The 27,245-nt window shown below is 30.6% G+C and overlaps 1 protein-coding gene across 5 annotated transcripts in view; it reads right to left on the reverse strand.

Annotated features, from left to right (window-relative positions):
* Positions 1-3,862: 3,862 nt before the first annotated feature.
* PCB (Pyruvate carboxylase) overlaps positions 3,863-27,245 on the reverse strand; it is a 129,527-nt gene continuing 106,144 nt past the window's right edge. For all 5 annotated transcript variants that reach the window (XM_035358796.2, XM_035358793.2, XM_035358795.2 and 2 more), the window contains exons 19-22: positions 26,174-26,353; positions 23,594-23,842; positions 10,837-10,980; positions 3,863-5,708 (exon numbers count right to left, since the gene is read on the reverse strand). In XM_035358796.2, coding sequence (XP_035214687.2) covers positions 5,457-5,708; positions 10,837-10,980; positions 23,594-23,842; positions 26,174-26,353 — 825 coding nt within the window. In that variant the 3' untranslated portion in view covers positions 3,863-5,456. The remainder of the gene's footprint in view (positions 5,709-10,836; positions 10,981-23,593; positions 23,843-26,173; positions 26,354-27,245) is intronic.

Below are 27,245 nucleotides of genomic sequence, written 5' to 3' on the forward strand. Positions count from 1 at the left end.
AGTAGAAAGTTGTGGTCCACTTCAAATTTTAGGAAGTCGTGAACGTAGATTAAATAAAATACTGGACCAAGGATACTTCCCTGAGCAATACCTCCTCGGATGGGGTGGGAGTTAGAGCTATAATCAGCTTGCTTCACAGAGAAAGTTCTTTGCTCCAGAAAAGATTTTAAAATGAGAATCAGTTCCCGTGGGATTTTTTGTTGAATTAGTTTGTAGATGAGCCCCTCATGCCAAACGCGGTCAAAAGCTTTGGCCTCGTCTAACATGAGGAAGGCAACGCTGAGTTTATTATTAACTGCAGATCCAATAAATTCTGAAATTCTAACCAGCTGATGCACTGTAGAAAGTTCCATATTGTTGGTTAGGCAAGAAATATAAGTATGGCTGGAGGCGGTTAAGGATGATTTTTTCAAGGATTTTTCCAGGGAGGATCCGATTCGAATAAGTATTGCTGGAGTAGCGCTGTTTCCAGCTCATGAAGAGAAGCCTGTAGGCACATGACAATAGTAAGTCTGATGTGGTAGGTGTTGAGATAATGAGGTGATGGCAGAATGGGGCGAGCAAGATGCCGCAAGCCAAGGAACTAGGCCAGACAAGAAGACGCGCTGCAGACGGAGCAGTGCAAGGTAAAGCAATCATGAGTTTTTATGTTGAGATACTGTGAAAGCATACTATATGACATAATGAGTTTGTACGAATACAAACTCTCAAAAGTATTGTTATATTTTACAAACAACAGTGGCACGCCAACTGTGTCTACTTTGAAGCTAGATCAAGCTTCTGTATATCCATGTAACATCAACTGAAACATGTAGATAGCAAGTCTAGTAATAAACCGCAGACCTTTTGTAAAGCATGCATCTAAGTCTGGTGTTAAGTATGGCACGGATTTCTTGCAAAAAAGGATATCACTATTAAGGTAAATATTTGTTTTACATTATTGTAATTTGAGATATTTGTTTTACATTATTATAATTTGAGATATTTGTTTTATATTTCAAACAGACAGATTTCAAAAGAATTTGCATAAAGTATTTATCATAGCCTTTTGGGACATTAGTTGCCTTTTTTTTTTAATTTGTACGATTTAGTCGGAATAAATTTATACAGATTTATCGTTTTCTAGTTCTTCTTAGGTTACAGAGCTCATCTACGACTGAATGACTAAACCGGGAAACTGGTAGTTTTCTTGGCGTCCCTTAAAAGTAATTTTATTACCAGTGTCAAACGAATTAACTACATGAATTCAGGATATTAGTATAAATTCCAATTTAAATCCATAGTATGATTGATATGAAAAAGGCGCACGTGAATGCAGAATATAAAATTAGCGAATTGGAAAACCTTATACTTTCAGGGATTTTATATAAAACTCTACGGATTTCAAGGGTGACTGACATAAGATCTTCTGCTTCAAGGAACCAAAAATTTCATACTTATGATAAAGCAAAGGCCAAGTAAATTAAAAAGACTGAATTAAGTAATAGGGTTAATAACAAAATGAATACACTGCCATATAGCAATCAAAATAGAAATTAAAAGAAATAAATTAAAGAGATTAAAATTTGAAAATTTCAAAAAGAAATGAATTTGAATTAATATTAACTAAAACAGAAAAACAGGTAAGTTTTCAAGAATATAAATGAGTAATTACATTCTTCCCATGTTTCATTGTTGAGTGTTATTTAACAACAAAATTTCTAACAATTTTAACAAAAAATTAAAGCAATCTGAGAGTTTTAGATTTCAAGTTAAAAAAGACCACAGAACAGATTTAAAGCTTTAAAAAGTTAAAGAAATAACCATACACTTCCAAAAAAACTAATTTTTTAAAAGTTAGTCTTTTAAAATAGTTAGTTTAGTCTTGTCCACTTAATAATAAATAATAAGGTAACAGACTTGTGCAACACTAATATAAATAATCTCGAGCATTTATTTAATAAAGGAAAGTTATTCAAGTCATAGCTGTTCATTTATGTTACTGCATTACCTGCACAGGAGGCTGGCAATAAATATTTTCTACATAGAGCCAAGATACAAAATTGGCTAAATGAATAAATACCTTTTGCAGGTGAGGTATTTTAAATGCATATCAATTGGATCTTGATTTATGATACAAAATCCTGGCAGCTGCATTCTGACCATAAGGAATCTTGTAGTTGTATTCTATACATAACATAAGTACAAGTTCGCTACTCTATGTATTGATAAAATTTAGCAGCAGCATATATATTGCAGATCTCTTTTTGCATGATTTTTTTTGTAATATATTTTTTAATTTAAAACCTTTTTAATAGCTAAATTTTTTGAGCTGACAATCAGAAGTTCTCATACTGAGAATTAGTTTCTTTTTAACACATAACCTAAGATTTAAAAAAGAAATTGATTTGAAATTATAAATCTCTTAATGTACTCAGCTGAGTTAATTTAATAGTACATGGAACTAACTTATTTCTGTGCACATTCAAGAATTTTTTTTTTTTTTTTTAGATATGAATACAACAGAACATATCTGTCAGTTTTGAGTTAAATGAAGAATAAAAAATTTTAGTGGGGAAAAAGAACATTTACTGAATTTTTATTGGTGCATTCAGGGGTTAAAGAGAAATTAACTCAAGACTGCAAATTAATATTTTTTAAATCTTTTTAAATTTCAACTGGGAGCTAATTTTCTTTGCTGAGAGATACTGGTCACTAAGAACTAGTCAGTCATTTTAGGGAGTTGATAGCCTCAACACATTCATATATTCACTGCTGGCTTTTGTAATATATAGTTTTACATATTTTAAATGATACATATATGATAACTACTAATTCACTAACATTTCAAACTTTAAAAAAAAGTTCGATGAATTATGATAGCTATTTTGATTTGCTTAAATTCTTTTCACATATATTGATACTTTTCTTTCAACCCATACTAACCAGCTTTATTCCTATATTAAATTCAAATTCTTAAATCTTTGATTGGCAGATGATCTTAAGTGGCAAACTGTATTCACAATTGAATGAAATTTTTATAAGAATTTATTTTTCTGGAAAATCCTCAAGTATTTTTCTGATATCTTAACTATTTTATTATATACAGTTTTAAAAAAATAATAACCAAAGTTTTAAAGACTTGAAAGATTTTAGCACATTATTAAAGAAATTATTTAAAAAAATAGATTAGAAGTTCTCCATGTGAAATATTTTTTTTGGCACCAAGTTTAAAATTAGTGTCAAATTTTAAATGTAACTAACTCAGAAATGAATGGTATGATATTTTCCTAAATTTGGTATTTAATGCATAATTTGAAGCAAAAAAATCAAATTATGTGAAAACATCAACATGTTGTTTGAGACTTTTGTGGTAAAATACACGCAAGAGAACAGTGCTTTAGATACATCTAACATATATCCTAAGCCACCTTTTTGAATACAAAAAATGTAAACTTAATATTGTCAGTTTCGCCAGTCAGCCGATTGATTACACTAAGAGATATAGAATAGTCCCTTTCTTTTTTGAAAACTCACTGTGCAAGTAAAAATTAGCTCCTGTTAACATTTGTTACTTTTTTCTTTAGTTTCAACTGTCTTATTTTTAGTTGGCCAATAAGACAAACCTAACTTTCGAAATATTCATTATTAAGAAATTCAGGTTTCAATTTCAACAATAATGAATGAAAATATTACATAAATTGTCGTGAAACTTTAGGAAGTAATTACATGTAATTTTAATATGCTTATTTCAAAATACTTTCAAACAGTAATCTATAAAATACTTAATTAAAAAAGTTAATGACCTTTATTTAAAATCTATACAGAAAATATAAATTGGCTCATTTTATATAGATTTAACAAAAGTTTTGAACAAATAATATCTACATTATGCAGAAAAAATACTTTGACTCGTATATAAAAAAATGCATTAAAATGCTACAAAGTTATTCAGACAGAAATTGTTAGATAATATGTTATTTAAATATACATAAAATAGTAACAATAATATAAAAAATATATAATTAATCTCAAGAAAAATTTATGGCAATAAAAGCAGTTCTTAAACTTCACACTAATAATTTTTGGTGCTTATACATTCAATGCTTTATACTTCCAACACTATGTGCATATTATTCTAAAGATATTTCCATCTTTAGAATAATATGCATATATATTTTAAAGATATATGCATATTCTTTCAATTATAACAGCACTTGAACATTGAAAATTTATTAATTTTTAGAGCACTTTCAAGGAAGCAACATTGAACGACGGAATCTTTTTGGAAGCAGTAGATTTCAAAGATATTCTAGCTCTTTGTTCATTTAAAAATTATTCTATGCAATTGCAGTTCTTTATTACTACAGTGCTATAATATAATGCCCTAAACACAAATCTAAAACATACACACACACACACACACACACACACACACACACACAAAAAAAAAAAAAAAAAAAAATATCACTTCTTTCAGTTTAAAAGAGTAATAATTACAAAGCAGCTTTACAAACATAAGTGTGCATACAATATCAAACTGTAAGATGAAATACGACAGTTAACTTATTTAATATTTAACCAGAACAAACTGGAAATAGTTGATGGAAATTAAAACTCAATAGCCTGTGAAACATACTGAAAAGATATTAGAATTACAAGATAATATCAGAGTATTTTTAAAAATGACACGTTTCCAAGCAATTTCAGTAGTAAGAAATATTATGACTGAAAAAGTTCTTTCAAACTTAAACCACACATTTCATTAACGTGAAAGATATAAATCCTCTTATCGATAAAAATTACATTAATTATAATATAACTTTTTTAGTCTAATATAATGCTGTGCACTATTAAAAAATATCAGAACAATTTAATTGAGTTGCCTTTTTTTTTTTCTTTTTTAAGAAGCTGTTTACAAAAACAAATTGAATTTAAAATAGGTTTTCAAAATTAATTCATTGCTACTATGGAAAATACTTGAAAAAATACATAGCAGTAATTAAAATATAGATGGTTCTCGGATAGAACATCCAAAAGCCTAATTCATTTAAGAGCATATAGAATAATATCAAATTCTAAAAAATTTCCAATTTCTGTTGTATTATTTTTATTTAATTCCCATTTCCAGAAACAAGATCCCATTGCATTGGCATTATGACTGCAGCAAAAAATAGTAAACACATTCATTTACTAAAAATATTTTTTTATAATACATGAGATCAATTTTTTAAACAAAAAGGCACATAATTACAAAAGTTAAGTTACATATTATTCACTGTACATGTCAAATATTTTTGGCATCCATTAAGAGTCAGAATATGTATTCAATATGTAAAAAATATAAGCAGTGAAAAAAAAATCAATACAATTTTAAAATGCTTAACATATATTTGTACATAAATTCCTAACAATAAATTTGTATTCAAATAACTTTTTGACATTTTGCATACTTGCAAAGATCATACACATTTTTGTTATTCCTCAATTTCAACAAGAAGATCATTTCCTTCAAGTTTCATATTAGGTTCAACATATATTTTCTTTATAATTCCAGAAACTGGGGCTTGAACAACCATTTCCATTTTCATGGCACTAAGAATAATCATTGCATCTCCTTTTTCAACTTTCTTTCCTTCTTCGACCTTAATTTCAATGACTGAGCCAGGCATTGGGGCACCAACAGAACCTTTTTTATTTTTATCGGCTTTTGGTCGCACATGAATCTCCTATTGAAAAAAAAAAAAAAGTTTAAATATATGTTTTGCATGTAAATTTCACTTCATTAAACCTCTCTGTGGCATAGGACTGCTTTAACTTTTTAAAAAAATTTTGCTTATGAGATATGCTACCACTAAGTATTTAAAATATGTTACTTTCTTATTTTTTAAAATGATCAAAATATTATTCTAATGAATGAAAGGTTATGGAACTAAAGAGTAAAATAAATAGTTATATAACATTAGTTAGCAAATACAGTTCTTTATGAGCAGATAAAAAAAAAATACATATCAGATAATAAGAAATTTTCTCTCCCTCTTAAAAACTGATAAAATATACTCTTTTATCTTTTCAGTACTATCAAGAACATTATGGCCAATACAAGAAGCTGCAAATTCTGTTTAATTTCAGTAGATATCATAATTGAATAAATAGTATTTTTAATAGTCTAAAAAATTTTCAAGACTTTCTAATAAAATTCACAGACAAAGTAGAGCTAATGTTTTTTAATTGCTTTTTGATAAAACTGATACTGTGCATTTTTTACATTAGCACAACTCAAGCCATAAAATAAGGGAAAATCTTATACCTCTGGATTTGCCTTAGCTAACAATAAGTTAGATAAAGCATTTAAAAGAACAGATTCATATTACTGAGTGAATTTATACTGATTTCAGAACACAGAATTGTAGTTCTATCACAGTTCATGGAGATATCTTGTTGCAAAGCGTACCAAGAACAGAGATCTTCTATTTGTTCATGAAATGATTCACTTTACTGAGAGAGTTGCAACTGATTTGTAAAAAAAGAAGGTCTTGTCAGAAGTGTGATAGGACAGTTCTATTTCTATTTTAGGGAAGAAAAGAATGTGTATTCTTCTATGTTAAAATGACTCTAAATTTTACAACTTAAAAACTTTTTGAAAAATTTTTATTCTACATTTTTATTGTCAGAAACATAATATTTAGTTCAAACATACTAAATTATTGTTGGTTCTGTGTAGAAAGGATGTTTTAGGGAATCTAAACTTTATAGTTGAACATCAGTTTAGAGAGTTAGCATTTGATTGAGTTGATTCTTTTGATCCCACTCCTTGTTTGATTCTTTTTTATCTTTGTCCTCGATAAACGGTTCTAATATCACTGTTCATTCAATTCCCCCCCCCCCATTTTCCACTCCATCTTCACTAAGCGTTCACCTATCATCCCAAATCTTTTCATGAAGGTTATTGCTAGTGGAGAGTGAGTCATAAAGAAGAACCAGTTCATTTCAATGAGTGAACCGTTTTGATCCAATCCTATAAATGAATGGTTTTTCTAATCTCTACAATAAGTATAGGGATTTAACACAAAAATTGTTAAATCTAAGATTTTAAAAAATATTCATTATTTTAGTTCCCATTTTGAAAATTAAAAATATTTCCTAGATAGCTCAGGCACAATTTACAAGCATTTTCCAGAACCTATTTCTACACTTACATACAAATTAACTACCATAAGTTAAATAATGCAGAAATCTGGCAAATTTTTCCATTTGTACTACCACATAAATTTTGCTAAATAAGTAACATGCGATTTCCCGTTTTTAGTTATTTATTTATTTCTTAAATAGTGCCACTAAAATGCAATTTTTAAATTTGAATGTGCGATAAAATAAGAGAAAAGAAATGATTTTTTAGCTAATTAAAAGTGGTAGATTACATACTACATGATTACATAACTTTAGCTTTCTTGGGTGCATTTTAAATTATACTTTAAGTCACAAAATCATAATTAAAAGGAACAATGAAGTTCAAAAATATGAATAAAAATAAATTTCTTTAAATTAAAATTTTTATACAGGCACTGCATTTTTAAATTAATAAAACATGGTTTCTTGATATAGTTTAATATAAAAACTAAATGAAAATCAATTCATATCACAAATAGTCTTAACTAAAGCAGAAATTTACAAACCACATACATATTTTTAAAAAATTTTATTTTGGAGAAAATGTTAAAGAAATACCCTTACTTTTTGTTCCAGATTCATAATTAATAATAAACATCTGAAGTTTTAATTATAAAAAGAGGAGCAGGCTTATATTACTGAAAAATTAAGAATTTTAAAATAATATTCTAACAGAAACAAAAGATGATACAGATTTGTTTTTATTAATCTATAGAACATGATACATATAAACTTCACTGATATATGAAATCAATTCTTACCATTTGAAATATAAAAAGACATAACAAATTGAATTCAGAAATCCAATCACAGTAACTCCTGATTAACTGCAGTATTACTAAGAATGATGTGTACAGTTTACTAAAATGATGATTAATCAAACAGGAGTTAAAACAGGTAAAAACAGAAGAATAACCCATTTATAATTAACACAAAAATGTTATTAAGAATTTATTTGCATTTTTAAGCAGTTCAATTTGAAGAACAATTTTATTTCATTATGCAAGAAAATCAACATTGAAACAAGAACACACTTCAAAAGAGAAAGCACAATTTAAAAAGTATGATTACTCTTTATGTATATATATATATATATATACACATAAAGAGTATATATATATATATATTTCAATCAGAATCAACAGAAAGTAGAAGATTAATAGCTACATACTTAACTTATTTTTAAGATTTAGCAATTTATTTTTAACAAGTGATTAAACAATGCATATATATTCTAGAATATGTACAATTAAATTACACACTACTATGAATGGAAACAATTCCTAAATACTGTCACATCATCTGCCACCACCACAGTTATCTGCTATATTTTCTTTTTCCTCTGGTATTTCCCATGGAAATTTTGCTTTATTCAGTTTTGCGACACTAATTTTTCCATCATTTAATAATAATCAAACTTAGCTTTTTTAGGCAAGGTACAATTAATCTGCCCCTATTTAATTAGGTATATAGAAGTAAACTATTTTTATTAAAAAAAATTCTTTACGAGAGACAAAAGAAGTCACACAACCAAACTTGCTGTCAATATTAATGTGCAGCAGAAACAGCTATTCAGAAGGGATTTCTTGATGGTTATGTGAATCCATATTTCAAACAGAATAGTAAATCACTAGAAGAAATCTCAAACTGCTTACGATATAAAGTACCCCTCCAGAATATATTTCCTCCATAATGCAAAATTTTACTTTTCTTGGGATTAATTAACCCTTTCGCGATGGCACACCTTTGTTTATGATGCTCGTGCGGGACGGAAGGGAATCGAAGGCAGTCACTGTACAGGACGGAGGTTTTGCATCGCTAAGCCTAATTTTATAATAAAAAATCAGAAAAAAAAAAAAAAAAAAAAAAGAAGTTTCACTTCTAGCATTGTAATTTTTGGTATCATTTTAGATTATTACTTGAGTTCATATATGTTAAATTTAGCATTTAATAACTTTTTTTCTTTATTTTACATGAAAATATACTTAAAAAATTGCTTATCTAGTAAAATAATTTTGGATTCACTATTCAAATTATTCCAAAGACAATTGATAAAATCCATCAATAAAGTTTAAAATTAATAAAACAACACAATAACGACTATTTACAGTAAGAAGTAACAAAATTTAAAATGAAGACTGAGTGTGGTAAATCTCTAAGCACAGAGAAGTATCACTTTCTAACTCTTTAGAAAATTAATCCACACTCTTATCTGTGCTAGTAAATGGTTCCTTAACCATATGAGGGTATTCTTCCTCTAACAAATAGCGCCTTCCTGCCATAGGTGGTGAGGCTTTCCGAAATAAAAAGAGAAGAAACAGAAATATATCTGAAGGCAATGTAAAACAAAAAAAAAAAAAAAAAAAAAAAAAAAAAAAAAAAAAAAAAAAAACTCCACATAGTAACCCTAAAAGACCATATATAGTAGAGGGGGAAAAAAGAATAGAAAAAGGAATCGGATATAAATCAGAGACGCGAATGTTTATATTAGCACGCATCGATTTAAGAGCCCACCTTTGTTTACGCTTTCCCTCCCCCCCACCTTCACAACAGTTGATGAGTAAAATACCAAAGTCAGGCAAAATATATCAAACTCAAGGTCAGGAACCTAAAACTGTGTTCATTTCAAAAGTAATGGGCATAAGACGCCATCTAGTAGCCTTCAGAAAAACGTTCCAGCTTAAAATGCGTATACGCATCACCTGCCCTCTGAATGCAATCTCTAGTAATGCGTGGATGGGACCCCCGGCTGTAAATGACATTTTTAAGGAATTCGTATATGGTACGCCCGTCCTGAAAAGCTTAAAGAATATAATTTTTTCATTTTCAGTTAACAAGGATAAGTGTCCACTGCAGATAATTTATATAATTTTATTTTCAGATAATTACTCTTTACCCGAATCAAGTGAATAACATTATTATTGATAATGTTTTTACATGAAATGATCAAGTTTACTTTTTACTCATGTAGATATTCTCTGGCACTGTATGGCAAAAGATTATTCTTTCTTGAACTTTTTTTTGTAAATAAAATTGATGTATGAGATGACACAACTAGTAAAAGCATTTTGTAAAATGGTAATGGGTTTTGATATGTTTGAAATTTTTGTTAGAGTATGACATTAATATTTGTCACTGTGCTATTTTATTCTACTAAAGGTCCATGTCAAAGAACTTTATGCTAAACATTTAAAGAGCAATTACAAATAATGTTCAAGGAATAGAGAAAGTGCACAATTTCGCTACTCTGACAAATGCTGCTGAAAATAAAATCCAGAGAACTAAACTTGCAGCACTTTCTTCTAGGAATGCAGGGGTTATTTTAAGTTAAAGAGAAGAGCTATATTTAGAACACTCTGTCAGTAATAGCACAAGTGATGGTTGAAACAAAAGAAAAACTATGTGATTGAATGTAAGGTCATAAAAGAAGAGTGTAAAAAAACTTTAGTTTCCAATCTAAAAGCTAAACAGTATAAGAAATAAAAGTGAATTTTAATTAAAAACTTGCACATGAAAAGAAAAACCTTTAAGCAAGTTTTTACACCCCAGCCTCCACATCATCAATATCTCATAGTTTTATTTTATTAACATCAACAAAAAAGTTCTAACTTAAAATTTTTAATTTTATTAAAAAGTATAGGTAATTTTTTTCTCTATATTTTAGATTAGCAATTAAATGTCTATTACCTCTTTAACAGATTTATCTCGTATGAAAACAGATCGCAGTTGTCCATTCAGTTCAAAAAATACTTCCCTTTCACCAGCACTATTTTTGCCTTCAGAAACTGCTAAAGTTTTTATGTGCAATGTCTTTCCCTTTTCAATATTAACCTAAGAAATGGAATTTTGGAACATTAACAATATATTTTCTTAATTAATTAAAATACATAAATTCAATTACATTCTTAGAATTATAAGTCTCAATATGTGGAGAATTAACACAAAGTAATGCTGCAAATTACATAATACAGTCGAAAGTCTTTAATCCAGACTCGTCGGAACTTCAGCGATTCCGGATTAACGGTTTTTCTGGATTATAGATCATCAGTTTAAATCTGGTAAGATGGCACGCAGAAATTATAAAATTAAAAATATGAAACCGTAATTTATGAAATAAAGAGCAATTATGATCTAATAGGTATCAAATTTACAAACAAACAAAAAAAAAAAAAAAAAAAAAAAGAAGCTTTATATTTATTTGTTTATTTTATTAAACATTTCTTTCAACGCGCGCATGCATAAAGCATACATTACTCATAGTCGAAATTTAAAAATTGAAACCAGAAAACTATTTGATGTGTATTTGTGATATTTCTAATGACAAGGAATTTGATTTAAATCATATCAAAGACAGAGTACATTGAGATGAAATACTACATTTAGTAAGGAATTATAAGCCAAATAAAATAAAAACATCTGCCCTGAAGATAAGGATAGTGCTGACAGATCAACTTCCAGTTCATTGCGCGCCGCGTCGTTCGTTTGAATAATGTAGTCTTCCTATTGGCATCTGAAAGCCCAAATTTGGAATTTGTTTTATTATCTATTTCATATTTTGTCAAACTTTAAAGAATTTTTGATTAATAAACTCAATGATTTCAGAACAAGCGATGGCAACACTGTATGGGGGGGGAATTATCTCCAGCATGCGAGACTGTGTTTTGGAAATTCTAAAGATATGCTCTTTAAAAATTATTTTGTGATATTTCTGTTGAATTAAATTTTATGGTTTAAATGTGAAGAACATGATAAATAAATAGAGGTAACACACAAAATACACACACAAAAAAAGGCCCTTTTGGTGTAATATAAGGCTTTTTTTTTTTTTTTCTTTCCCTGAAGGCTTTTACATTATATATATATATATATATATATATATTTTTTTTTACTAGTGAGCACATGAAAATGAAGTATTCATTCATAGAAATCATGATTTTTGATAACATTAGCAAGCATGGCGCACAAGCTTGATCTCACCATTTTCATCCAAATTCTGCAAATTAAGAGGATTTTTAAAATAAATATGTATAGACTAGGAGAGCTCACAACTCTCAAATTAAGTGAGAAATCTAAGGCTAAAACAACATTACTATGAATTGAATTTCTTCTTTCAAAACAAGTATCAGTAGTCTTGTGATTAACATTAGGAATTACTAATCAGAATTTCTTAGTTTGAACCTAGGTTTGCCATTGTTTTTAACTTTAATGCTATTTTATTTTAAAGGAAATTTCATTCCTGAAAATTATTTTTAATCAAATGATTAAAAAAATTAAGAATTTTTTTTTTTTCGCAAAAAGCAATTTTTCATTTATTTCATTCGAACTGACTGTACTTTTCCATAAATTTATTTATGACTGATACACACTTATGCAAAAAAGTTAAAATATTAAATATTTGTATATCAGGTACATGAAATAAATTGTAATTTTATTGCAATTTTGAATTTTGGTAGCAATATTGTAAATCATGAAACTATAAACATACATATTATGAATAAAAATTTAAATTACAATAAATCATCTTTTATTAAATGCCTTTTACAAAGCCTGAATTTAATATACTGTTGCATGCATACAGATTCATAACAGGCTGAATGCAAACAGAACTGATGATAGCTTGATAAAATTTATTATTTTACCAAAAGAAACATTTCATAGTTCTGGAAATTTATTAAAAAAAGTACTTGTACAACTCTCCATAGTATCACAGATTACAACCAGTAGTTACACTTCAAACTATGAAGAACAATAAATACAACACATTGTAAAGCACATCTGCAGGCCCGCGCCATGCCTAATCGGAGCAATCGTTCAAATGTCTAGCAAGCGCCTTTATGTAGTGACAATATTAAAGGGACATTACTTACAGTTAACACTTGAAGCATTATTAACATAATAATATGAAAAACCAAAAAAATCCCAGAGAAGACATGAATGTTTGTAAGTGTATAGTGTCTGTGCGGCATGGGGGCATTCTAAATATTTGAGGCAAAAGTCCTCTCTAAAGGTTGGTGGTAAGGGATGAGGAGACCCTCGGACCCGTCACCCCGGGGTGCTTTCCATCAAAATTGCGGCCGAAACTGAGTTAATCGCACTGTCACCTGTAAGGTGCTCAAGAGTGTTGACAACGACAGGTGTATCTTGCGCTCCTTGCCACAGAGAATTTCGTGGGCATGGGCTGACTATAGGTCAGACAAGTGAGCATTAATCAACAACAACAACAACATGTTATAGAAAGTAATACTGCAAGCAAAACGAAATTAATATACTAAACTCATTGGATACCAACTATTTTGCTGAACACTATTTATTATCTTAAAATTAAAAACAAATTAATAGACATATCTAATTAATACTAGAAAGCCTAGCGGTCATACAAAATGAATGCTGTTTTAGATATTATAAATTGTAATTAAAATGATTTGTGCAAAGGTGTTTGCTAATTCAAACTGAATTACCCAGGGCAGGCAGTAATGGCAGGCAGGCCTTTGCTTACTGCCCCACGGGGTTTCCTCCTTCTACTAGCTTAATTGCTTAAAGTAGAGTGCAATGAAATAAACCACTGGAGGTATATTTATTAAGAGCCACCGCTAGATCAATAAATAAAGGTGATTTAAATAATAAAATTTTAATTCGCATGTCAAAGATCTCTTTCTGCACAACATTTCTTGTGTAGATCTTTCTGTCATTTTTAAGCTCGCCTTGCAGATGACCATCAATTATTTTTAATTTTACGTCCGTTCTTTCACGAACTCTTGTACAGGCAATTAAAGTTGACCGTGTCCAAATGCAGGCTCAAGTAAAAAAATGCCAACACACTTAAGCGTTTGGTCCTGACACTTATTGATGGTCATAGCAAGAGCAAGTTTTACAGGAAATTGTCTATGCCTCAATTGAAACGGCAACCCTGTGCTGTGGCAACTTCACCCTATTGGCTAGTACAGTTATGAAAGCAACCAATAAATTATTCGCAACAAACAAACACTTAAGCTGCATATAATAAAGATATTCATTTATTTCACTTTATTTGTTTTTTCATCCTTACTGGTTTTTGTCGGTTGCATATTTCTGAATTCTATTATATACAGATTTTAAATTTATTTATTAAATGTTAAATTTATTTATTAAATGCACATGCTCTTGTATTTTTAATTTTTCCGACTTAGCTTTCTCGTAATATTCATTACACGCTGCAACTGCACGGGGTATAAAACAATTTACAGTTAAGCAAGCAACCAATAAACTATTGGCGACAAACACTTTAGCTGCACGCACGCACACACACACACACACATATATATAAGAAGTTTGCACTGAATAAATTGTTGTATGCAGTGTAGTTTACAACAAGTTCCAAACTGTGATTACAACAGGGCACAAATAGTGCTCTAGGGCTGATATCTAGGAATATATCTAAAGTTCTTTTTTGCACACCCCTATAATGTTGACAAAGATATAGCATACAGTTTAACTGACAATGCTACATTTTCTCCAAAAGTTTGCAAAAACTGCAGTTCATGCATAAGATCTATACTGTTTATATCGCTTTGATTTTTATCAGTTAATGCTTTTTACAGTTTTTGACATAAGTTAAGCTGATCATGTAAATATACGTGAATGAAAATATGTGATGCCAATGCGTAAGGGTACAGGGTGCACTGTGGACGCATTTGACAAATTGCTTAGTTCTTATCTTGTGTCTACTGTTGCAATCGTAGTAATTTGTTGCAACATTTATGTTTTTGTTTTTTATTTAGTGATTGTTTGGTGTTATTGTTATTCTACATAAAAAAAAGGTAAATGTAGTTACATATTATGTTAAACTTAGGTTAGCTTTTTAATTCAGAAAACCGATATTTTGAACATAACTACTTGAATTTAATAAGCAAATGGTTTCTTAATAAACCATTTGCTTATTAAATTAAAATTATTTTTTTCCAAGAAGAAAGGATTGACATATCTATGGAGTACCACTGAATTTAAAATATACCTATTTGAGATTTGAAGTGAAAAAATATACAAGGTATTTTGAAATCAAAAATTGGCCATTTTCCGATTTTTAGCTATTCGGAAAACCGAAGGAAAATGTTTCATCATTTCACTACATCTTAAATACATACTTTAAATTTAATTTATTTACTTTAATAAACAAAAGTATACCTCCATCTCCTTGAAATATTTGGTATTGACCTAAAAGTTCATATATTTTCCAAGATTTAGAGGTTTAACCGGGCGGAAGTCGCACCAAGAAAAGTTACTAGAGTGGGCGTGTGGGGTATCACATACCCCAATATTTAAAATATGATAAAAATAGTATTATTTAGTTTTAAAACTGTTTTTGTTTTGTGCTCGTGTATTATAAATACGTGAATAATAATTGGGTTTCAAAAAATTAATTTTCGAAACAATCTTACAGTTAAGATAAATGAAAATAATAAAAAAATAAACATCATGCCTCTAAGTTTCATCGCATCTCTAATACACCATGCTTATTTTATTTCTTCACACTTTGAACGAAATACATTCAAGTGTTCTTGGGACAGAATGTTTTCACATTTTAAACATTGCATTCACGTTCCTCTGTCCTTGGCCCGAGGGCAAAAAATTTATCACATCTTTTATACTTAGTTGTTTCGAATTTCATGTATTCGTTTTAATTCTTCATCGAAACTTCTGCTTTTGTTTTGCATGCAGTACGTCAAATTCTTCAAAAAGTATTAATCTCTGATCTTTGTTCAATACTTTTTTTCATTAATTGTAATGCTAAGTCCTTCAAAAACAGACTTCTGTTTCTGGTTGGTGGATTAGCAGTTGAATGTAACATAATTCAAGCATTTATTACAGCAACATTCAGTGCAGGAAAGAAAATTACCATTGGCCACCTCCTTGTTATTCTGGCAATTGAATAATTGGCAGACATTTCATCCCCCATATCCACTGCTCCTTTAGTCATATTATTAAAACATATAACAGAGTTCATAGCCACATTTTAGTTAAAAAATAAGCACCTATAAGCACTTTTCAAGCACATTTTAAGAAAGAAAATAAGCACCTGTCTAATTACATCATACACAACTACATAACCTTAAAAATTAGCTTTGTAATTCCAAATATGAGAAATGAAGTACTTATTAAGAGAGAATAAGCATTACCTCAACCATGGAAAATAATTACTTTTTTTTTTTTTTAAATAATAGTTCAATTTACAGAAATAGTTTACAATGAGAGGAAAAGAAAAACTATGAAGAACTAAACTATATTACAAGATTTAATGATGAAATTTCAGTTAAAAATAGAGAAAATAAATAATAATAAGGCATATTTATTGTATTCGCTTGGAACCTAATAATAAATACAATTTATTTTTCTACTAATATTGATATTTAAATAATTTAAATCTAAATTCTGAACATTTTCTAAATTTTCATCATATATCACTTTTCTCTTAACAGATATTGCAAGCAAAGTAATTTAAGTAAAAAAGAGGAACATTTCTGAAATCAGAAGACAGAAATTTGCTTCCTGCAGCTTTAACAGTAAAAGCTTAACTAACCCACATACTTGGAAATTGGCGAACATTCGGATAGTCGAGCGTAACTTGAAGGAGCGGGAGGGGGGGGGGTAGACTGTAGCCGCTCTTTAGATTTTTCCGCTAAAAAAATGCTTTTGACATTTCAGTATGTCCATCATATAAAAATAAACCAACAGAACTAAAAAATATTCTACTTAGAAAGACTGTAGCCGCTCTTTAGATTTTTCCGCTAAATAAATGCTTTTGACATTTCAATATGTCCATTATATAAAAATAAACCAACGGAACTAAAAAATATTCTGCTTAGAAAGCACAGTAAAACTCTTTTAAGTGTTCATAAACAAATCTCCAACTGAACATCAAAATGAATTATCTCTGCAAAATATCGCAAACGTTATTGCACAATACGTGCACCGTAATTTTTCCCTACGTGATATTACGCAAACGGAATCAACAACTGCTGGTATTGGGAGAATAAAGAACTAAATAACTGGTGTTTTTCATTCTAATTTTCAACAGACGGCGTTAAATTTCCGGAACAGAATCATTCTTCGCTTGGGTTGGTAGACCGCAGAACTTTTAGTCCTATTCAATCCAGATTGGAAAGTGACCCCCCCAAAAAAGGGGTCCGTTGCTTGTTTTGCAGCAAACTGTAACAGTTTCAATATTCAAGATTTTGCGGAGAAAGGGGAGACCTCCCAACCTTTGTACTGTATAATGTATTGGCCCAAAAAATGAAATTACTTCCTACCTCCATGAGTATTTGGGTGGGAGGAAAAGAACGTCGAATGTAGTGGAATTTTCTACTGCTTTCGCAATTCTTTGACCAATAGAACGATGGGCACCTTTCTGTACTCTTCGTGCACACCAAAGGTTATGTTAATGCAGAGAAAGGGGGAAAAGCTATTTCCGGGAGTATGACTCATCTGACATTCCATATTAGGAAGAAAAGTTGTTTGTTTAGTTTCGGCTTTGGTACGGGTAAAAAAGCGGGTTCATTAAAAAAAAAAAAAAAGCACTAAAAGCAAAAAAATAAGCACTAAAAACAAAAAAATAAGGGCTTTAAAGAAAAAGTAAGCACCTATAAAGGCCTTTATATTTTATTTTCAAATATAAGGACTTATAAGGACCGCCACGAACCCTGTATAATTCCTGACGTTTTTTTTTCTCCAATAGTATCATGTATAGTATGATTGTTAGATAATGTTGAAAATATAAGAACAGTTTTTCCTTTTTTAGGAACATCAGGGATTAATGTTTTATCTTTTTCGAAACCAAAACATTGTAGAAAATATTCTTAGCTTCATCTTCAGTTTCCGAAATGCAATCTTCATTGCTTTCAAATATTTCTAATAAATCTCGCATGCATTGCATCTCCAGTTCATAGGGACTCATTCTTTTTACATAATGCAGTTAAAAATTTTTAAGAATTTAACGTCAAGTACTTTAAAAATCACTTGCGAGTAGAAATATTTACTGTTACACTCTAGAAATAAATTTCTGAACTAAATATTCAGTCAGAAAAACACTTACACGGACAGGTGCATGGGGTGTGTCATACTCCAGTTCCAACAAAATACCGATAAATCTTTTTCTGAAACACACAGGCAAAGAAAAAGCAGTTCTAAAAGTCAACCACAACTAGAAACTCAGCTACTGAAACCAGCACAGAATTTCAGTTTCACACGTTAGGAATATTCCACTTTTATGTAGGGTTGGGGTATGATACACCCCACGCGCTTTCCCGTGGGTTAAGATATACTCACTTTTTCAGAAGTACGGTAAAATATTTCAAACATTGATTTTCCGAGTGTTATTAAGATGTGTTTTACGCAATAGTTCTTATAATAATTATTTTCTACTTTTTATTATACTTTTTCTGTTTTTATTTTCCCCCATATGTCGGAAGAAAAACAGAAAAAACTGTCCAAGTATCAGAATGTAATGAAGAAAAAGAAAGCGAGAGGAAGCCTTTAATAAACCAGAACTTTAAAATTACTCAGTTTTTCCAAAACCCAAAAGAATACCCAAGCTGACACTACTAGCACTAGCTGTCCATCAACATCTCAGCTACCACTGAAATTACCAAAAGAACCTAATAATCAGAAAGAATTAGAAAGTGTTTTCACGTGGAAATAACCTTCAACTTCAATGCAGCCGGTGAGAAAAAAACAGAAGAAATACTATTGAAATCTACAATTTCTGTATTACATACGCATTTGCCTGTGCCTAATGATTCCGGATTATGCTCAAGTCCATTATTGGCATCCCGAGTTCAAGCCATAATAGAAAATGGTCCTGGATATTACCAAAACTTGGTTTCGAGTTTCAGTTTCCCAAAAGACAAAAATGGACGTAAATTTCTTTAGATGTACTTTTGTCGAATCTTGCCAAACAACGAAGGAGTTAACCCGATTTCTTAGAAGGATTATGAAAGAATAAACCTGTTATTTCGGAATTTCGCATTTTATTAAAAAAAAATAGACTAAGCATTGACGCCATGTTGTTGAAAGAATTATCTACGCCCTTCAGTTTTCAATCAAACAAAACTTAGCCTTCCGTGGTTCCAGTAACAAATTATTCGAAAGAAATAATTTTTCAAAGTGTATAGAAATGATCACAAAGTTTGACCCTATCACATCTTTATGTATTAACAAAATTCAAACTAAAAAAAATATGCATCATTACCTAGAAAATAAAATTAAAAAAAAAAAAAAATCTGAAATGTTTCAGATTTTAAATTACGTCCAAAGGGGCGTTTTTTAACATTTTGTGTGTTACCTTTCTTAATTAAATATCATGTTTCTCGCACTTAAACCATAAGATCCAGTGCAACAGCAATATCGCAAAATAGTTTTAAAACAAGCATATCTTTAGAATTTCCGATACAGAGACTCACGCGCTGGAGATAAAAATGTTTTTTCTGCACAACGTTGCCATTGCTCGCTTTGAAATCCTTGAGTTTGTTAATCAAAAATTCGTCAAAGTTTTAAAAAATAGGAAATTGATCATAAAACAAATTTCAAATTTCAAATTTGGTCTTCCACATGCTCATATTCGTTGGAGGATTACGTTATTCAAAATTCGATGACTCTATGTACCGTTGTTTTATCACAATACGAGAAATATACATACATTTATGCAGATTTTTCATTATTTAATTTCTTCAAATATAATGCAGGACTCTAACATTTTGTGGCAACAGTTTGAAAAGTGAACCGACATTTATGAGTCCGACGCAAAATGCCAAAATGAAACTAATAGTCCTTCGGGATTCAAATCGCTTTGGACTAATAAAACAATTAGCTTATTAGGGGATAATATAAAGCAAATTATTTTAAATAAAGTCAAACAGGTAAAGCATTTTTCTATTTTACTTGATTGTACCCCTGATGCTAGTCATCAAGAGCAGATATCAACTTGTATGAGGTATCTTAATTTAGAAAATACGGACATGAGTATTGAAGAAAGGTTTTTAGTAGTATTTTCTGTTACAACAGGTATGAAAAACATTCTTATTAAAGACTTTAGAGGAAAATGGTTTAGATATTAATAATTTATGCCGCCAAGAACACGACAATGGTTCAAACATGAGAGGTAAACAGTTTTCGAGTAATTATGCTCAAATCATTGCTTTTCCGAATTAAAATTTAACCTAATCCTAATTTTAACATAATATGTAACTACACTTTACCCTTTTTGTGTAGAAAAACAATAACAACAAGCAATAGATAATTGTTGCACATATTACTACCATTGCAACAGCAGACACGAAATAAGGATTAAGCTATTTATCGAATGCATCTACCCTTACATACGCATCGGCATCAAGTATTTTCACATTCAAACAAGACAGAAGAGAGCACCAGAGACGAACTCCTGCCCTGGTTACAACTTTTCATCAAATAAGACAGTGTGCTAGGAGGAAGGGGCACTCAGGTCTGGCAAGCTCCAGGCTGCCTTAACACAGACTGCCTAGATGCGCCAAATCCCAGAGGCGATCCAAGAAGCCGCTAACCTATCAGTCGAGCCGGCGAGCTAAGCTGAGTCTTTGACTTAGCTCATCGAATCGACCAATACTCAGCAACTCACATTCCACATCTCCGTTCTAGAGGAATGGTAAAAATATCTGCAATCAAAGGGACCACAACCCCGGACAGCAGAAAGAAGTCACTTAAACACTGTCAAACAGACCAGCTATCAATCCGGCCTGCTAACACTATGTAATGGTATACAGATGTCAGCTTTAGGCACCAAGGAAAGATATGAATATGCAGTTTTTAAGCTCCAGGCGCCCACTGGAAACCCCAACCAGTTTAAAGGCTCGCTGAATTTACCAACTCCATTGATGGGGGTGCTTCCCCCCAGACAACCATGAATATCTGACAATATAGCTTCACCACAACCAATGGACAAGACAGTACATACGGTCCCTGCCAAGCCTGAAACAGCCATTACCAGCGATGACTTCAGTTCCTGTGGAGACTGAATTTAAACACCCGTATCTGAGACTGCCTAAGTATAGTAGTAGTTTCCCAGGTTTTACCAGAGTCGACTCCCGGAAAGGCGTTCAAATAAGACAAGAGTCTTGTTCAGACAGGCAGTGAGACGAACTGTTTGTTTTAATGACTGCCTGGTGCCTTTTTGACTCAGTGCCATCATGCGAAGCATAACTTTACAACTATTGTCGGTGTGGGCCTGCACATCTGAAGGGCGAAGCTAACATGAAGATATCTCAATACTCTGAACTCGCACTGAACTAAATAACTACTCAGAAATTGATGCTCTCCTTGGTTTTATATAGTTTTACCCTGGCCGAAGACAAATTGCTAATATCTTCCACTTCTCAAAATTAATGGAAGGCATGAGGGCTGGTATGGTCACAGTTAAATATATAGATTAATTACACCTATTCAATCACAATACCTTATGGGTCAGTTTCTTGGTCACTCCTATTCTGTTTCAAGGCATTCACCTGCCTTGTTAAATCATCTAGATGAGCAGTCACTTGATCCACTGGTTTCTGGAGTTCAGCAGCTCTGATTGGGTGGTGATCTCTATGAACTGTATGCTGGGATACCTCGAATTTCATAGCATACACTGAAGTGCATTTTAAATCCTTGATATCCGCCATTTACACTTCAGGAATCCTGGATGATATCGATGAAGTACTGCAGGAAAAAGATTTCCCTTGTTTCTGATGCTCAGTCTGAAAGGTCCAATGGAAAAAACATGATCATTGGCTCGTCAGCCCCCTAAATCGAGAGGCTTTGACGACAGACACAGTGGAGAATGCTAAAATCTCTTGACACTAGTCCTGAAGTTATATCTCTTGCACTGTCAACTGGAATGAATTAATGCATCTGATATGTCAGATCATGTCATCTGGCATATCATAAAAGCTTGAAAGCAGTGACTTCTGGGGACCACACACGATTTTCTCATCTTTGTGTGGTCCACTGCAGCAGTAATTTCTCCTTTCATTTTCTTTGACCTACTTTCATCTCTTCTTTAAAGGAGGTGATGGCCCCTACTATCTTTTTCTGGAATGCAGCAAAATCACTACCAACCATCTTAGGATCTTATCCATTGCTCTTGCCACCAGCAAGCTATCACACTTCTGATAGCAAAAGTTGTTGCATGTGCATGGGTTCATAATAGATCGAGTGCACACAAAACCGATGAAGTTATTTTAACAACAAAAAAAACTTCGGAGTACTGGAAGTTTCCACAAAAATACTTGTACAGCTCTTCACAGTGTCACTGAGTACAATCAGTAACTACACTTCAAACTATTAAGAACATTAAACATGATGCAATGCAAAGTGCACCTAAAGAGCAAAGCTAACATATACTCTAAATTCACATTGAACTAAACAACTAACAACGGATAAACTGATGCTCTCTCCAGTCTTATATAGTTTTCCTCCAGCTACCATGAAATCTCTAGTACCTTACACTTTCTCAAAATTACAGGAAGGCATATGAGGGTTAAATTAGACTTACATATGCAGATTAATTACAATTATTCAAGAATAATACCAATTACAGTTATACGTGAACTGGACGATAATGTCGTCAAGCTCGGCGACTTTTGGTGATTTTTCATTACATTTGGTGACAAAAATAAGTTACTACAACTGTCACCAGCTTGGCGATATTTTACCTAGTGCGATAGCCATTTACTCAATGTTAAAGAGATCTGCCTACTGTAACAATTTTAAAGATAACTTCACTAAATACAAAATTTTATAACAATACTTAACTCGACTATGATGAATATCACCCAATTATAAATAAATCTGCCAAAAAGTTAAAATAAAAACAGATGAAAGATTGCTCGGGGGGAGGGGGGGAAACTGCAGTAAATGATTTTTCATGCCATTTCCTTAAAGATATCTTTCATAAATAAAATTTATTACAAAATAATTTAAACACATTGAAGAAGATTAAAAACAATTTAAAAAGTCTGATATCGGTTGCTTTCAAACTGAGAATTTCTGATTAACAGTTTTGCATGCCAATTAAGATATCATCTGCACTTGCAGCGAAAGAAGGAATTTAAATATGAATGTTACTTATAACTCTAAAGTCTCAGTTTTCTTGCTTAATTTGAAGAGATATAAGCACTTGCACATATATTCACTTTGTGTGATGAGTCTGGGCGAAATCAGCAAGACCAAGGCCGTATATTCTCCTTGCTAAAGCAGAGCATACTTTCATTAAAGAAAATTTTTTCATCTATGAATTCATGGTACTTTCACTAACAGACCTTTATAAATAGCTGTCATGTTTATCTCTCTAGCTACTTTTGACCCAATTTTTTGATAAAAATAACTACCAGATTTTTTAGAATAGGGTGTCCAATTGTAAATGGAATAATTCATATATTATTACTAAAAATAAACTTACCTCAAATTCTTCTGCAACTTTTGGACCGACTAGAAATATCCGAGTATTAAGGCAATCCACAGGTCCATACGTATTCCGAAAAACAAGAAAATCATCACAGACTTTAGGATACATTGCTGCACTCATAACATCAAATTCATCAAGAGTTATCCCATGCTTATCTTCTAATTCAGCTTTAAGGGCACTGAAATCCAATGGAGGTAAACTCTCACCAGGTCTCCCTTCAATTTTAGACATATTTTTAAGAATCTAATGGGGGAAAAATTCCTTATTGAAAACTGGGATTTTAATGATAAAAAAAATTGAGTAAAAGGAACACACATTTATATATAAAACACAATAATAAATCACTTCAAGTTCACCGAGTATGCATTATATGCCAGATATAAAATTGATACATTTAAAAACAAGGAAAAGATGAGTATACAAAAATAAGATTTCTACATGTACCTAAATGCTGTTTATTTAAAAGAAATGACATACCTTATGAGTTTTTCATTAGTGGATAACATAAAAAGTTCGTCATATTCATCTTCCATTCTATCTTCAGGCACATCATCGAATTCTGTTTCACCTTCTCCATCATTGTTACAATGATATGTAAATAAATAATTACCTTCCATTCCATCTAGATAGTTAGATATACTGTGTTTTTTAAAATGACTTTTGTATTGTGTCGGGTTTAATTCCATTTCCTTCCATGCATTTATTATCCACTCATACACTATTTCTGACTTGATACATTTGGCCTCTTTTTGTTAATGTTTTTTCACCTTTTTAATATCAACATATTTCACTGTCATTTAAAAATTTCTTTGAATGGTTTACTGAGACACAAATCTAAAGACTGAACTAATTACACTAACCCACCAGGAATAACTGCCATGTCTGTATTACACTCTTCAAGCAATTTCTTCATATTATCCATTAGATGGGATCTGAACATAAGAAAATAAATCTTAGATTTTTGAATGCCCCTCTCCTAGCATCTGCAATGTATCGAAATCTCTCTCAACTGCGGCATTTCCGAATTAATCCATACATATGACTTAATAATGCTGAAGACGTAACTAATTCGGAAATTAAGCCAAAACTTGCTCTCAATGAGCTTTCGTATTGGATAACTGCACACTTCTTCTTCTAACTTTTTTGCTGTTAAGACGGTCTGCTACTTTTTTTACTGTTGCAATAGTATAAAAAATGTTACTGTTCTTGGATAGGCATGATTGGAGTGCCAAGTAAATTGTGGCCACAAATGTCATACAGATTCAACATTCTATGCCATCAATATTACTAAGTCTTTTTCATTACGTATATACATACATACACAGACATATATGTATATATATATATATAGAGAGAGAGAGAGAGACTTTAGATGCTTTAAGTCTATTTTACTTTAATCCTGCAGCTACAGCGCAGAAAGGGTATAAAAACTTACTTTTAATTTTTAGCCTCTTATGTTTCTTTATGTATTTATATGTGTGTGTGTGATGAAAAAGACTTAATAAATAACATTTTTTTATACACGTGCACACACCTAAAAAATGTCATTTATTTTTTTTATGTTCTTCAAATAAATTATATTTATTATTGTATTATCTTTCTTCATATTAGAAACCAGGATACAAAATATTAGATCACAAGTTTCCATCATTTTATGTAATTATTTTATTTGTATATGTGTATTTTTTTTTTTTTTTTTCATTTAACTTAAAATACTCAGTTTGGGTGTCATTTCATGCATAATTTACCTACTTAGTGCAACCTTCAACAACTATTAAATTCTCTTTTTCTGCAGCTTATAATTTGTTTTAACTTTTAAGGCTCATTATTTTGCCTTTTGATTTTTGGATTAGAGTTAGCAGTGCTATCATTTTATAATGAACATTTTCATGTTATTTTTAGAGTTCAACTTTAAGTATCACATAATTTGGAAAAAGTTCAATCCCTCTCCCTCCTCTAACTGTCATATATAACCTATTTGAAATATCGAAGATGTTAGGCTTACACTAAGATTCTGCTATAAAAGACAATTTAAAATTATGCAAAAGCCAATTTTAGATAAGTAGCAGTTTTGAAAATAACGCCAAGTGACCCAAGCCAGTCTTTCTCAAAATGTACATAATTTTTCTAAAAAACCAATATTAATCTGAGCCCATTCAAGCCTAATGTTATATTCTTGCAGTATTTCCTCTTCACCCATTAATTTTAATAATAAAACCAATTTATATTCATATCAAGAATTTAAAAATATTTTGATTTTACTTATTATGTAAAATTTTTCCAAACTTAAAATATACAAAAAATCTGTTGTAAATACAATTTTAACCTGAATTCCTCTCTTCAAAATAGCATTTGTATTTTCATTTCTCTTTCAGCACAATTTCACATGTAGTAAATGGGAAAAAATTAATTCAAAGAAGTTCACATTTTTACATCTCATTATTCTCATTTTTACAAAAGAAAATGAAAAAAATGAATTCAAATAGCACATTATATTATAAATTAACAACATGATACTTGCAAAAAAATGACAAAAGGAATAAGCATTAAATGTTATCTATGAAAGTTACCTACCTTGGATCTAAGAGGCTCTGCAAAACCGCCATAAGGCACACCAAGGTACCCTTGCATAAATTCAATAACAGAACTTGGAAAACTCAGGTCTTCAGCTCTCTCTTGAATTTCTTTTGCACTTAACTTGTTTTGAACCATGAATTGAGCAAGATCCCCCACAACCTTGGAGGTTGGTGTAACCTATAAGAGAAAGCAATTGTCCTATTCAATAATATTCTTAAAAAATAATTAAAATAGGTGAATTAAAAAAACAGAGTAATTACTTAATAATTATCTGTATGAGAGATCATTTATTAAATAATGCATATTTTACAGTTAAATATTCTTAAATATTTTTACACTGAATTTTATTAAGTGAATGAAAAGTAAAGACTACAAAAAATATTAATTATAACAGATTCTGCACAAATAAGCATAATTCAAACTTCAATCATAAAAAAATGAATTTTTATTTCCTTGTATGAAGTAAAGGAAGTATTGTAATTGCAAAAAATTTTTGGTATCATATTTCAATGAAAATATCCATTTTCACTTCTTTCGAACCGTCTAAATGGTGTTTTTGTATGACATCTGTATGTACGGACAGAATAAAAGTCCGTGAGCTAAACTGCAGAGAAAATTACCACCAAAGACAAAAAACAAGAAACCTATAACCAATATTTCACAAAGACCAAAAACTGGAATTCATAACCAATTAACTTCAAATAAATGCAACAAAAAATTAGAAAATAATACCAAAACCAAAACACCTCAAACAAGCAAAACCCCATTTCAAAAAAATCAATGGAACCCAAAGGAAAAATGAACAAAAACAGAAGAGGAATTCAATCAATTTCAATGCTACTTCATCGGGTGGGGTGGGGGGACATTGAAATCAATTGAACTCTCTCTTCTACAAAAATCATAGCTTTTCTGAATTGGTTATGAATTTCAATTTTTGGTTTTTGTGAAATATTGGTTCAAGGTTTCTTGCTTTGTGTCTTTGGTGATATATACACACACACATATATGTAAGATGAAAAACATGTGAATTAAAATTACAATTAAAACTAATGGTAAAATATTAATTCTC

This window comes from Stegodyphus dumicola, chromosome 6, assembly GCF_044657685.1.
Source record: "Stegodyphus dumicola isolate Sdum_Otavi_A_Nest chromosome 6, ASM4465768v1".
Taxonomy (NCBI): Eukaryota; Metazoa; Arthropoda; class Arachnida; order Araneae; family Eresidae; genus Stegodyphus; species Stegodyphus dumicola.